The sequence below is a fragment of the Alligator sinensis genome, unplaced genomic scaffold (assembly GCF_000455745.1).
Source record: "Alligator sinensis unplaced genomic scaffold, ASM45574v1 scaffold159_2, whole genome shotgun sequence".
NCBI classification, from domain to species: domain Eukaryota; kingdom Metazoa; phylum Chordata; order Crocodylia; family Alligatoridae; genus Alligator; species Alligator sinensis.
Genome location: NW_005841992.1, coordinates 21,269 through 34,479, shown reverse-complemented (window position 1 = coordinate 34,479; position 13,211 = coordinate 21,269). Strand labels below are relative to the sequence as shown.

At 40.7% G+C, this 13,211-nt stretch overlaps 1 protein-coding gene across 4 annotated transcripts in view; it reads left to right on the top strand.

The window, feature by feature from the left end:
• The window catches only part of LOC102383202 (AP-3 complex subunit beta-1-like), an 89,365-nt gene extending 77,830 nt beyond the window's left edge, over positions 1 to 11,535 (top strand). For 2 of the 4 annotated variants that reach the window (XM_025201403.1, XM_006021435.2), the window contains 2 exons: positions 11,023 to 11,205; positions 11,318 to 11,535. In XM_025201403.1, the coding sequence (XP_025057188.1) occupies positions 11,023 to 11,205; positions 11,318 to 11,503 (369 nt within the window). In that variant the 3' untranslated portion in view covers positions 11,504 to 11,535. Of the gene's footprint in view, positions 1 to 11,022; positions 11,206 to 11,312 lie in introns of those variants that run through there. The other 2 variants (XM_025201404.1, XM_025201407.1) reach the window with 2 other exon arrangements.
• Positions 11,536 to 13,211: the final 1,676 nt, after the last annotated feature.

Sequence of the window (13,211 nt, the reverse complement as noted above, 5' to 3'; positions counted from 1 at the left end):
AAATATGTATTAGGACTAGGGATGCACCGGTAGAGATTTTTTGGGCTGATCTAGATCTCCGATTTTTAAGGAGGCATATTGGCTGATACTGATCTGATTTCCGATATAGCATGGAGAGCTGCCTCCAGCTGATAAGTCCGTTGTGGTGGAAGGGGATGTGGGCAGATCAACCCCCTGCCCCCCCATAGTGAGGGAGGGGGGAGGCGCTGCCCAGCCAGGGCTGGGTAGGGTGCAGGATAGAGGCACAGCTTGTTGGAGGGGGGCAGCTCCCACTGCTACTTAAGCCCCTGCAGGGTTGGGGAGGGGTGCCCCTGGATCTGCATGAGGTGAGCGGGCGGGCTGCAGTTGCGGGCTGCAGTTGGGCTCTTCTTGCTGGGGGCTGGGCTCAGGGCGGGGGCATTGGAGTGGGCTGCACCACCCCAAATTTCACCATAGCTCCCTCTCAGCACCACTGCTGCCTGCCTGCCCAGCACAGCCCTGGCTCTTCCTTGCTCAAGCCCTACCTTCCCCACGCACGGTGCCGGACGGAGGTGCAGGGTGGGGGGTAGCTCCTTCCCAGTGCCGCCAACACTGTGCACCCAGCGCAGCCCCGGCTCTTCCTGGTGCATGGGGGGATGCAGGAGGTTGAGCCGGGGCTGCACTGCCATGGTGATGGTCCTGGGAGGGAGCTACAATGAAATTTGTGGTGGCTGCAGCCCCCTCCATAGCCCCACCCCAAGCCTGGCTCCAGCCTGCAGCTGCAGCCCATCCACTCACCCTATGCAGATCTGGGGGCACATGCCTCCACCTCCCTCCCCCCCACTTCCCATGGTGCAAGCACTGACAGGAGCTGTACCTGCACCCCCAACGAGCTGCGCCTCCATCTCGTGCCCCACCCTGGCTGGGCAGCGCCTGCCCCTGCCCCTTGCTCACTGTGTGGGGTAGGGGTTTGATCTGCCCACCCCATGCCCTTTCCCTCCCCTTTTACTACAACGGACTTACCAGCTGGAGACCGCTCTCCACGCTGCCGGGCTCTGCTTCTCACTGCCTGCATGCTGCACTGTGGTTGCGCACACGCACTGGCATTTATCGGCCCCATCAGGCCAATTTCCGATGCAGCCAATTTTCTTTATATCAGTACTAATCGGATATTGGACCAATGTATCGGTGTACCTCTAATTACGACTTTTTGTAACAGCTTATTTTAAATTGAAAATAAGTCCTTTTCTGTCGTTTAGTTTTATAGCTTCCTTGTGGTATTGTTAGTAAAGCCTTGCTGCTGTTAATCAAACAAGGTATTGGTTCAATCCTTAGCTGCACTAGGTTTAACAACCAGCTTTTAACTGCAACATCCCCAATTCTAGAGTTCTGGGACTTGGTGAATAGTAGTTTCCTATCCACTTTGCCCACATCCTTCATGATTTTATAGGCCTCTGTCATATGCCTCCTTCACCTTCTCTTGTCTGAACTGAAGAGTCTTAGCCTTTTTTGTCTCTCCTGGTATGACACCTGCTCCATACCCCTGATCAATTTTGTTGTTCTTCTCTACCTTTTCTAATTCTGCTACATCCTTTATGAAATCCAGTAGAATGGACATACTATAATCAATGTGTTGTTTTGTATGTTTTAGTTTTGAAAAAAATATTTTTAACATTATCAGTGTTTAACACTTGACTCTCGACTTCTACAACTCGACTTAATGTTAAGGGATTTACTAAAAATAACTATTTGAAGCTTAATCTATTTTATGGGAGAGGTTCCTTTGATATAGCATCCAGGCCTAATAACTGTGTATAACTTTATTTTGCTTTAATGTATTATTGACGTTGCACTAAACTAAAGTTAGAGAAAGTGGCTAAAACGTAGTAAGACTTTACTGTGCTTTAAAACTGACAGGTAAAAGAAGTCCTGTTCTGGGTTCTTAATACAACTTATGTTGCTTGTAGAAAGCATGCTATTTTTAAATTAGCAATGGCCATTCATTTACTTTAGAAACTGCAAGAAACTGGGAAGATTTTTACTACACTGATATTAAGCTATTTTTTCAGATTAAATGTATTTGCATGTTAAGTTTTGATCTGATGTGACTTTACTGAGATAAGCACTTGAAAATCAGAGCCCATAAAAGAAACAGCAGCCCCGGCCATTATCTGGTAAATGTGAGTCAAGAATCTTTTCATTAATTTCTGATCAGGTAATTGTAATGATCACTATTCTTCAAACAACTTTTCACAAAGGTTAGCTTTGTGGGTTTGTGGGTTTTTTTCTCTGTTGACGATACAAAAAACATGAAGTATAAATCATTATTCCTGAGGACATGTAAACAGTTGGTTGGCGTCTAATGTGGCTAACTTTGAATGAAAATCTGAGCTGTTAACAAAGATGTAATACTTATGTGTACTGAGTTTTTAATTATTGAGTGCTTCAAAATATTTGCATTCAAGTTGCTTCAGAAACTCTATTTAGATGTATTTTTTTGCTTTAGAAAGCAAGTATTTTTCTAAGGTGCTTCATAGTGCAGTCTGTGCCTACTCCTGATTTTTTTAATAGCCTTAGATAAGTGTCTTGTAATGTGGGGAATAGTAATTATTGTAATATTGTAGGATTAAAAATCCCTTTTTTATTGTATTATAGGAGGAGGAGAACTTTAAAAAAATCTTCTCATTGCATTGAAAGGATTCTGACTCTACAGGTTACAAGCTGTATGTGCATTCAGTCTGCCCACTTATTACCTATCTTGCCTTTCAGACTTGAAGGGTATGTCTGGACTGCTATTTAGGGATGACCTTAAGACTGTATGCAAGCCCACACCTACTACTGCCTGTTTTGTAAGTCTCCACATTTTACCCCCAGCGGCAATTGAGCTTGAACCTTGAACCGCTGCTGAACTACAGGACCTATGGCCAAGTCTGCCTCCTACTCTGCCTGTTCCTGCACTTTACTTGGATTTCTCCTCTGCTTGGGGCTGCAGCGCACAGGAAATCTTTTCAGCAGTGACAGCTACTACTACTATTATTATCACTACTACTTGTTCTTTTTCTTCATCTTCAAGTAATTGTCTACATACACCCTCTCACTGTCTTTGACTGGAGACTTTATTTTGTCTAAAATTGGCAGCATACTTCACTCTTGCATCCAAAGTGGGAAGAGAGATGTTTGTAAATTCCACACCCTCCCGCCACCAAACATGTAATAATCCATTTCCCTGCTGAGGAAATCACCCTCCTGCCCACTTTCAGCAGAGCAAACTGCTCTGTGTGTGTGTGCATGTGTATGGGGGGTGCGTGGAGAGGGCTGGCACAGGGCTGCCTTGGTGTGGGGGGAGGGTGGAGGAAGGCAGTAGGGGCCACAGTTCCTTGTGCTTCTGTATTTCCTGGAGTATGCACTTCCTGCTCCTTCCTTTGTCACAACTGGCTGAACTGGAGACAGTTTCATTGTTTGTCTTTCTAGTAGCCTTCATGCTCTGACGAATTTCCGCTGCCCACCCACTTACTTTCTCTTTAACTTCCAGCTCTTTTTCTGCTTGATATACTGGGTCTGCCAGATGCTTGTTGTGCTTTTGGACAATTCTTTCTTAGCCCTGTTTGTTCTTGTTTCTTATACATGTTTGCAGTAATATCTCTGATTGTTGTGTTTGCTAGACCCTTATGGATCTATCTTCCATAAATTTGTCTAATCCCTTTTTGTACCCAGTTATACCAGAACTTGTAGCTGTGAATTCCGCCTGATAATTTTGTTGAATGTGCTCTAGTTCTTTTTATTAGGAAATGTAGTGAATAATATTCCCAAATCACTTTTTTTGTACCTTGCCTGATTTTATAAACCTTTTTCAAGTTCCCCGTCAGTCACCTTGTCCAAGCTGAAGACCCATAGTTTTTTTCAGTCATTTCTCATGTTGAATCTATTCCTTACTCCTGAGCACCTTTGTTGCCCTTTTCTGTACCTTTTTTGGTTCTACTTCATCCTTTAAGAGAGTGACTAGAACTGCTCACAATGTTCAAAATATGGGCCACCCTTGCTTTATATAAGGATGTAACAATGATTTACGTTTTGATCAAGATCTTTTTTTCCCCCATGTGCATTACTTATATGGTTATCAAGGTTGAATTTCACCTGCCACTTTATTGCTCCCTCACTCAATTTTGTTCCTATAACTCTTAGGCTAGGGACAGACATTCAAAAAGCCCGAGTCTAAATTGATTCAATCTTTGCAGGTTAGTCTAACCTGCAAAGATTGAACTGATTTGGAAGTGAAGTGGATAGACTTTTGATTCTGGAATGCAGCCATGTGCCTGCAGTGGCTCAGGTTAGAAGCTGGGGGGTGCTAGAGCAGCCCTCCCCTTCCCTTCCTCAGCAGCTGCAAGGCTGGTGGGAAACTGACATGGGGGCTGTGGCTAGGCCCCTGGCAGATGGGAAAGTATGAGTAGGGAGCAGTTTAAACCCCCACCCTGGCCTGTAGGAACCCCAGGTAGGGTGTGCCTGGAAGGGGGGGTGGGAAGCAGCCCTTGCCAGGCTTGTTCCTGAAGCCAGACATTGGCTTGGGCAGTGCCTCAGGCGAAGTGGGGGTGGGCAGGGATTAAACTCCCTTGTTTCCCCTCCTGGGCATGGGGACCACTGGGGTCTTGTGTGGCTGGGGCTGTGGGGCTGAGCTGGCTTGGCCTGCGGGCACTGCTGAGGGCAGACATAGAGGGGCCAGCTTGAGCAGTGAGGGGAGGAAATGCCTGACAGGGGCTGCTACACCCCGGCCAGACAGACCCCAGCTGCAGTTCCCCGGTAGGGAAGGTGGGGAATAAAACCCCTCCCTGCTCCCCTTGCCTCAGGGGGCCATGCCCAGCCACACCTCCACCTCTGCTGTAGCTAGAGAGCAGAGGGGCAGGGCCAGTCCTGCTGTCTGGAGCAGACCACACTGTTCAGCTTAGCCCAGGCCTGAAAAGCATGCTGGGATGCTGAGGGACTCTGGTTTAATTTAAACCAGGAAGGGGTCTGGGACAGAATTTCCATAAATTGGTTTGATGTAAATCAGTTAAGTGTGATACTACATTCAAACAGGTTTATCTTAAACCAGTTTTGGCCATTTTGAAACTGGTTTATGTGAACTGATCTTATGTACGGTTACAGGTTTAAACCAGTTTCTGATCATTTAAACCAGTTTATGTGTAACTTCTGTCCCTAGCCTTATTCATCAGCTTTGGATTTGACTGCCTGGAATGATTTGTATCCTCTGTAGACGTTGCTATCTCACTATTTTCTGTTGTCTCCATACCATTTATGAATATATTCAACAGCACGGTCCTAGCACAGAACATTGGGGTACTCCAGTGTTTACCTTCCTCTGTGGAGATTGACCGTTTGGTCCTACCTTTTGTTTCCTGCCTTTTAAACAGCTTTCAGTTTGTGATAGAACCCTCCTTCTGATCTCATGACAGTGTAGTTTCTTTAAGAGCTTTTTGTGAGGGACTTTGTCAAAACCTTTTTAAGATCAACTGGATCTCACTTGTCCATGCACTTGTTGAAATTTTCAAAGAACTCCAGAGGATTGGCGAGTCACAGTTTTCCTTTACAAAAGCTCTGTTTACTCTTTTGCAGCATACAATGTTTATCCATATTTCTGATTCCTAGTTATTCATTCAAGAATGATAGGAAAGGAAAGCAAGTAGTACAGACCTAGGAAAGGACTAAAAATCATAGAAAAATAGAGCTGGAAAAGACCTTGGGATGTCACCAAGTCCAGTCCTCTGCTCTTCCAGTATTTTTTCTAATCAATTCTTAAGATCCTTCAAGGATGGAGATTCTACCCTTCTCTAGATAATCTGTTCCAGTGCTTAACCACCCTCATAATTAGGAAGTTCTTCTTAATATCCAAGGACTTGCTTAACTGAAGACTCTCCATACTTAATATAGCTTACAAAAAGTTAGATTTTTGGAAAAATTTGAAAACCTAATCACTCCTCCTGTGAGTCTTTGTCAGTATCCTTGGTCTAGAAAGCCCCTTCGTGCCTTTTTGTCTACTTAATTTGGTTTTTTTACTTGTGGCAGTTGTCTGATCAGTTGCTCTAAGAAGTTCCCACTTTTTAAAATGGTCTTCCTCCTGCCCACTGCTGCACCCTTCTTCAAAGGCTTTTGTTGAATTTTATGGCCCCACCTCTTCAGGCTTATAGAGTCCTTCAGCATCAGTTGTCCTACTAACAGAAAGCCAGTTCTTCCACCACAGGAGGGTTATTCACCATTGTTAGCCCTTTCCAAGGTGTTCCAAAACCCAAACCTTGTGTTTGGACTGGACTGCTTTGTCAAGGTTAGTCAAATTATTTGCCCCAAACTGTATGTCTTTACCCACAATGAAGGCCACAGTGATGCTTACAATGAAAATGGTATTCAGGAAACAGTGTAGTTCAAAATTGAGAGAGACTGCTGCCTGCCAGGTTGGGTTATATCTAAGATGCTTAATTATAGTTGATTACAAGTTTCCTCAATCTAGTGTCTCTGTGTATACTCATGACTTGAGCATTCCTGAGAGTTGGTATTGGGGAAAATCCTGCTGACAGCAGAAACTCTATCTTGATTCTTGTCTTTAGTTAGTGATGTAAATTGAAACTAACTCTACTGAAGTCATTTACAGCTATTGTAAATCTAGGAAAGATCTGAATTAGGCCCTCAGTTTTTGTAAACTATCTTGACAAGATTTATAGTCTTTGCAACTGATCTGTTTCTTCAGACTGTAATTAAAAACCATTTTCCCTAATATTCTGTATTCATGTTGCACTATCCCACTCTACATATTTAAGAACAAAGAAACAACCCTCCCCTCTCCACTCTTCCCTGATTTCCCACCCCCCCCTCCAAAAAAACCCTCAAACAAACCAAACAACAAAACTACAACACCCTACTGCTACTATTGTAGCATGAGGGTTTTCTCTTAAGTCTTACAACTATAATTTATATAATTTCCTGCTTGGGTGTAGTATGTTCCACTGAGAGTTGCTTTTGCAGGCTACCTGGCTGCTATACAAAGCTTAGATTATTTGGAATTTATACCTCTAACTTTTAAAAATGATCCTCTAAATGGTAATGTCTTTGTGATAAGAATACAAAGCTTTTAGTCTAAAATAATACCTTTTGGGGATAATTGGGAAGGAAAAATGGACTTTACTTTTTACTTGTAAATGTCTGCCTGTTAACTAAGTTAATGTTTTGTTCAGAGCCAAAACGTGTGGGTAAGTCAGTGTTTTCATAAGTTATTGATTTAATGTTGGTAAAAGCTTTACTGTTGTGAAAAAAAAATCACTGAGTTTGTGCAGATGTTTTATTGTGATAGATCTATTATCCAGCTATTAGAAGATAAATGACTGATCTTTTCCAGTTTCTGTGCCTCCAGAAAATTGAAATAAGAGGAGGAATATCATTTGGCCTGTATGATTAGGGCAGGTGGAATGGCCATTAATTTGAGAGAAGAATCTTGGCAGCCTAGGCCAACTTACACCATATTATCAATCAAACCTTGATGCACTTCTTGTGATGACCCAGCACTCTCAGGTTTTTGCAACGTTAATTAGAATTCATGACAAAATAGATGCAAGGAAACGTTTTGTACCCTTCATAATTTTATAGAAAATTTATTGTTATTAGAGGAACCATTTGCTTAGTGTGATTTTTTTCATTACTGGCTTGTCAACTAGCATAGATAATCTGGAGAAAATATGAACTCCATAGATTGGGTGTCACTTTTGTTGATGGTTCATGTAGTTTACCTTGGAGCGCAGCTAATGGTTGAAGTTCATAGCAACAGCACAGAAAAACGTGGCAACCGGTGGAAGACAAATGAACCATGTTTATTGCTTTAATATAAAAAATACATAAATGGAAAGCTGCATTTGAATTTGATGAGCTCATTGCTAGTTTTGTTGGGGTGATTTATTTTTTCTCTTCATACAAAAAGCTACTATTGACACAGTGAGATGGAAATTAACTGACTGTTTTTTGGAAACCAATATTTTTTGGTTTTATATTTTGATTGGATCATTTTGTTTTAATTCTAAATGTTTTTATGGAATATTGAGCATTTAATAAACTAAGATTATCAGCTGTTCCTCTGAAGTTTAGATATACAGTAGTGTCAGACTTTAGGGGAAGTGTTTAGTGCTAACTAGGAAACAATAATAAAAAGGACCACTCTGTAATATTTTTCTTTTTAGATACATGCCCCCCTCCACCCCTTTGCTACCTCATACCTTTGAATCTGTTGTAAGTCCTTCATTACATGTGCCTTAATACTAAGAACTTAATTTTGGAGATTTTTTTTTTCCTTTTACTCTTAAGAAAATTTATGAACTTTGTGCAAACATACAGCAAGCACTGAACAACTTGGATAATGGGATCATGAGATGAATAAAACAGGAACAGAGTACCTGATGGACTTATCCAGCATATATTTTGCATTTCAAAGTACATGATTAAATTCTTTTAAAAAATAAGTGCTTTGTTATGGTGGTATCAAACATAAGAGACTATAGTGGTAGCAGGCTTGAGTAATGAAGTGATATCTGAGTGCTAAACATTCCAGGTAAATATTTCTTCACATCCAATTGTAACTTAAAATATTATTTATTAAAATAAAAGTAAAATACTATCTATTATATTAGGTGCTGCACAAGGTGCTTAGTCCATCAAATCTGCCGTGACTGCTGCTTATGACTGTGATTGTGGAACAGGTACAAAGATGGACGCTGCCCCATGTGTATGCTTGAGGATCGACTCTCTCAACTTCCCTACCTCAAGAAAGGCACTGTTGAGTCTAGTTTTGCAAATAAAGTGGCCAAGAGACCTTGACTTCAGCTTATGCATAAGCTCTGATGGCTGGTCGCATAGCCTTTTTGAAATCCAGCTGCTTATTTAGCTGCCAGATACCTATAGGAGCAAGATTTAGTCAGATTTTAAAAATGGGTTCCTATCATTTTAAAGAAACATCTAGTTAAGCTAGATCCGAGTATTTTGTTGCCATCTTAGCTTTCAAAGTAAATACAGTGCTTCCCTTATCTGGATGTGATGGTTTGTCAGAGATGGGCGTAGGTATCAACTAATCCTAGGCAGAAAATTAAACTACAAGACTAATTTGTTTAACTTGCCTAGTAACTAAGTACATTTCATGAAAGAAAATCTAGCACATAAGAATAAAAGTGTTGAAATAAGCTTAATTGCCTTTACTATAGTTGATACAAAGGAAATATAAAATTATGGTAAGTATAAGGTATTGTTGTTTAGGTCTTGCAAATAATCAGTTCTTTGCTTTCTGGATTGAGTTGCATACATGCTGGGACCAGCAGGTACTAGTACGTGGACAGGGCTGGAGACAATAAATGCAACTTCACGTTTATACTTATTGGTAATTCATAAAATCCCCACAGGATTTGAGACTTGTTTAGCATAATAGCAAGACTATATTCTAAGCTGTTTTCTTTCAGTTGTAATGTTGGGTGCATACTAATAAACCAAATGTCAGCCAAATACGGAGGAGAAAATTTAACATATGAATATCATTGTATTTAATATTTCTCAAAAAGTGCCATTTCAATAAATTGTATTTCTGTTTAATTGCTTACTTTAAGTCATTGGGGAAATTTTAGAGGTTGAAATGCAGATCCCCAGTGCACAGATAGAATATGACATTAATTTGCTGCCAGAAAGCTGTATTGCGTGAGTGCGAACTGCATACATATCAGTTTTTCCATATAGAAGTCTCATCCTGTTAGCTATTTAGTTTAACATGTACCTTGACACAAAACAAATCTTAATTAAAGCAATTAGGAAAGGAAGAATAGTAATTCTTGACACACAGTGACAGGTCCGTATGTTGTAGGTAACTGATGCTTCCTAGTAGAATATGCTATAAGGTGTTACCTATTCTGTTCTTTAATATAAAATGAAGCTGATGCCAATAGCCTTTATTGTTTTAAGAGCCCCAATTTAAAGGTATTACAAAACTATTTCTTTAAAAGCCTAGAAATTCTATGTTTAGAAATTTTAGTATGGAATACATATGTTGCTTGTCTTGGAAGCTTGTCCTTGGTAGTGTCATTTGCTGCTGATATTTCAACAAGAAGCCCTAATGGAAGGTTTTCTACTTAGCCTATAAGGAACCCTAGGCAGGAGGGACCATGCATGCACAAACAATATATTAGGGATTTGAACATTTATTAATTTAATTTTCCTATAAAAACAAAATTATTTTTGTAATCAAAAAAGTCAAAATCACATGGCAAGAAAATGTTATGTTCTCTACACATCTTGGAAATATAAACATTATATTCTTGAAAAATATGCAGACTATATCAGTAGTTTAAGTGTTTGATGTGTGTAATGCTTAAATCTGGTGTGAAGGTAGGAGGAGGGCTGAACAGTTTGTAGAAGGACTGTGGCATGCCATTTGCAGGAAATGTTTAAACATCTCATATATTTGAAATGTAGAGAATTTGTTCTTTGGAAGTGTTCTTTTTGAATCCCAGAGGTAATTTGCACTGAACACAGCTAAATTTAGCAATGTGGAGGAAAGTTGTATTTTATTAGGGTTATCCCCAATTTTCCCTTTCAATTTCGTCATATAGTATTAATAAGTGGCTCCCATGAGGTCATTTCAAGCACGTCACTTTTTGTTCTTGGTGTTTTGTATTATTTGCAACTTGATGTACATATTACCACAAAGTGTGTAGTTTCTGGTTTTTAAAAAAGTTCATTGAAGTTATAATTCTTTTTGCTCTTATGCCTTCAGAGGTAAGGATTGATTTAATGATACAGTTACAATTGTTGTGTCCTAGAAGAATGTCCAAAAATGATTGTTTTTTTTTACAAATGTAGTACATAATGCATTTAACCAGATCCATTTTAAACAAAGATACCATTTGTGTAATTTTAAGAGTGTTTTTTCTTAAGATTTTTGCAAAATTGGCATACAGTACTTCAGAGTATTACAGTTGCCTGTGTTAGTTCATAATATTTCCTTTAGAACATCTGTAAAGAGAATTACTGAGTGTTTTTTATCATTTTGTTTTCTAGTTGGTAGCCGGGAGCGTTGTGATGGCCTTTGAGGAAGTGTGCCCAGATAGAATTGATCTGATTCACAAGAACTATCGAAAACTCTGTAATTTGCTGGTTGATGTGGAGGAATGGGGGCAAATTGTTATAATTCACATGTTAACTCGATATGCACGTACGCAGTTTGAGAGCCCCTGGAAAGAGGTAAGTTTGTATCACTTTTTTTGTTCTTAATGTTCCTGATAACAGAAGTAGTTGAGGATGCATTGTCATTTATGAAGATACCATTAAACTTTTTCACTTTTTCATAGTGCAGATTCTAGTTGTACAAAGGCAGGTGGAAACATCCTTACTTCTAAAGTTCTCTGTGCTTTCTAAAGTTCTAAAGTTGCTTGTATGCTTGTGTCCCCGTTTGCTCGGCACTCCCCCAGAAGCTGTGAACTTAACTGATGTTAATGTCTCCACTCCATGTTTTATGGAAACATGTCTGATTAGACTTTAGAAAAACTGTTTGCTAAAATCTTAGTTTTAGCAGCAATACTGACTTCATTGTTTAAAGGCTTTACCCCCAATTTGGTAAACTCTTTATTTTTTCAAGCCTTGTTATTTTAAAACTTATTGTGTCCATAAATATTATATCATATTGAGTAGTGTAAAAATTATAACCAGTGATACTTAGCATATTGATGGAGTATCTAAATGGATATATTCATGTTTTGGGAACAAGAGAAGTTGTGTGTTAGTGAAGCACAAGAATTTTGGGTAGTGGTCACATCCATAAAAACTTAAATTTAGAATACAGTTTGTATAAATGTTTCTCTTAAGTAGATTATATACTTTCAGTGCTACATTAATGTGTTGTCCTTGTATAAAAACGGTTGTCCATTAGGGGTGAGCGAAGTAGGCAGTATTCAATTTAGATTCAGCCCAGTTTGGGGGACAGTGATTCGATATGTTGATTCAGATCACTGTCCTGATTTCAATTCAGCCGAATCTGAATCTGAAGATTCGATTCTGATTCAGAGAATCAGTGATTTGGTGATAGACACAGATTTATATGGGTTTTTTTGTACATACCTCAAGGTACCAGGCACAGCTCGTGAAAGCTGAGATGGTAGGATGAATGGAGCGTCCCACAGGGGCACAGGGGGCTCCAGTGGGTGTGGACCAGAAGCACTTCCAGTCCACTTCCAGGTCCACAGCTTGAGCACATGGGGGACCGCCCCCCGTGCCCCCCCCGGCTCGGCCATTGGCCATGATGGACCCTGGGTACCCCCCCCAGACACAGGAGGCACAGGGGGGTCCCCCACACATTCTGTGGCAGACCCAGATGTGGACTGGAAGTGCTTCTGGTACACTTCTGGGTCCACCACTGAGCACGCGGAGGACATTCCCCCGCACTCCTGTGTGGGGCAGATGGAGCACACCATTTCGGAGTTCACAAGGCGCAAAGCTTTGCACAGCCCTATTGTCCATCTGTAATTTCTAGCTAATAACAAAACCCCAAAAAACAGAGAACTTCAAAAGCTAGTGATGTATGCCAGGAGCTGAATCGAATCAGCGACCAAAGCGTTGCACAGCCCTATTGTCCATCTGTAATTTCTAGCTAATAACAAAACCCCAAAAAACAGAGAACTTCAAAAGCTAGTGATGTATGCCAGGAGCTGGCAGCCTATGGCCTGTGGGCTGGATCCAACCTGTAGCAGCCCAGGGAATTGGTAGCATGCTCCAGCCACAGCAGCAGAGGGGTCCACAGGGTCCCATTGCCTGCTGGGTTCATTTTATTCTTGCTGCTGCAACAGAGGCAGCGTCTCCAGGGTCCTAGAGCCTGCCTTTTTTGGTCCATTCACTTTGCAGCATTTGCTGATGGCCAGTGGGTGCAGCCATTGAAGTAAAAGGTTGTCAACCTTTGATGTGTAACCCTGACTTCCATTTGGACCTTTACTTCTGGAGAATAATTAAACTAAACAAGTGCAGTACTTCTGGAAAGTATATTACAAAACGTGGGATTGGTATTTTTGAAATGCAAAGTGTTCAGTAGTAGCAATACTGCTGTTGAAATGCATTTATTTTTTTGAAATAGGACACTATTCCCCTTTGACTTCAGTATTTCTTTATGCATCTTCAAATTGAATTAATTTCATACTATAATGTGTTTGAGAGATGCTTTTTACACTGTGTGTGTGTGTGTGTGTGTGTGTGTGTGTGTG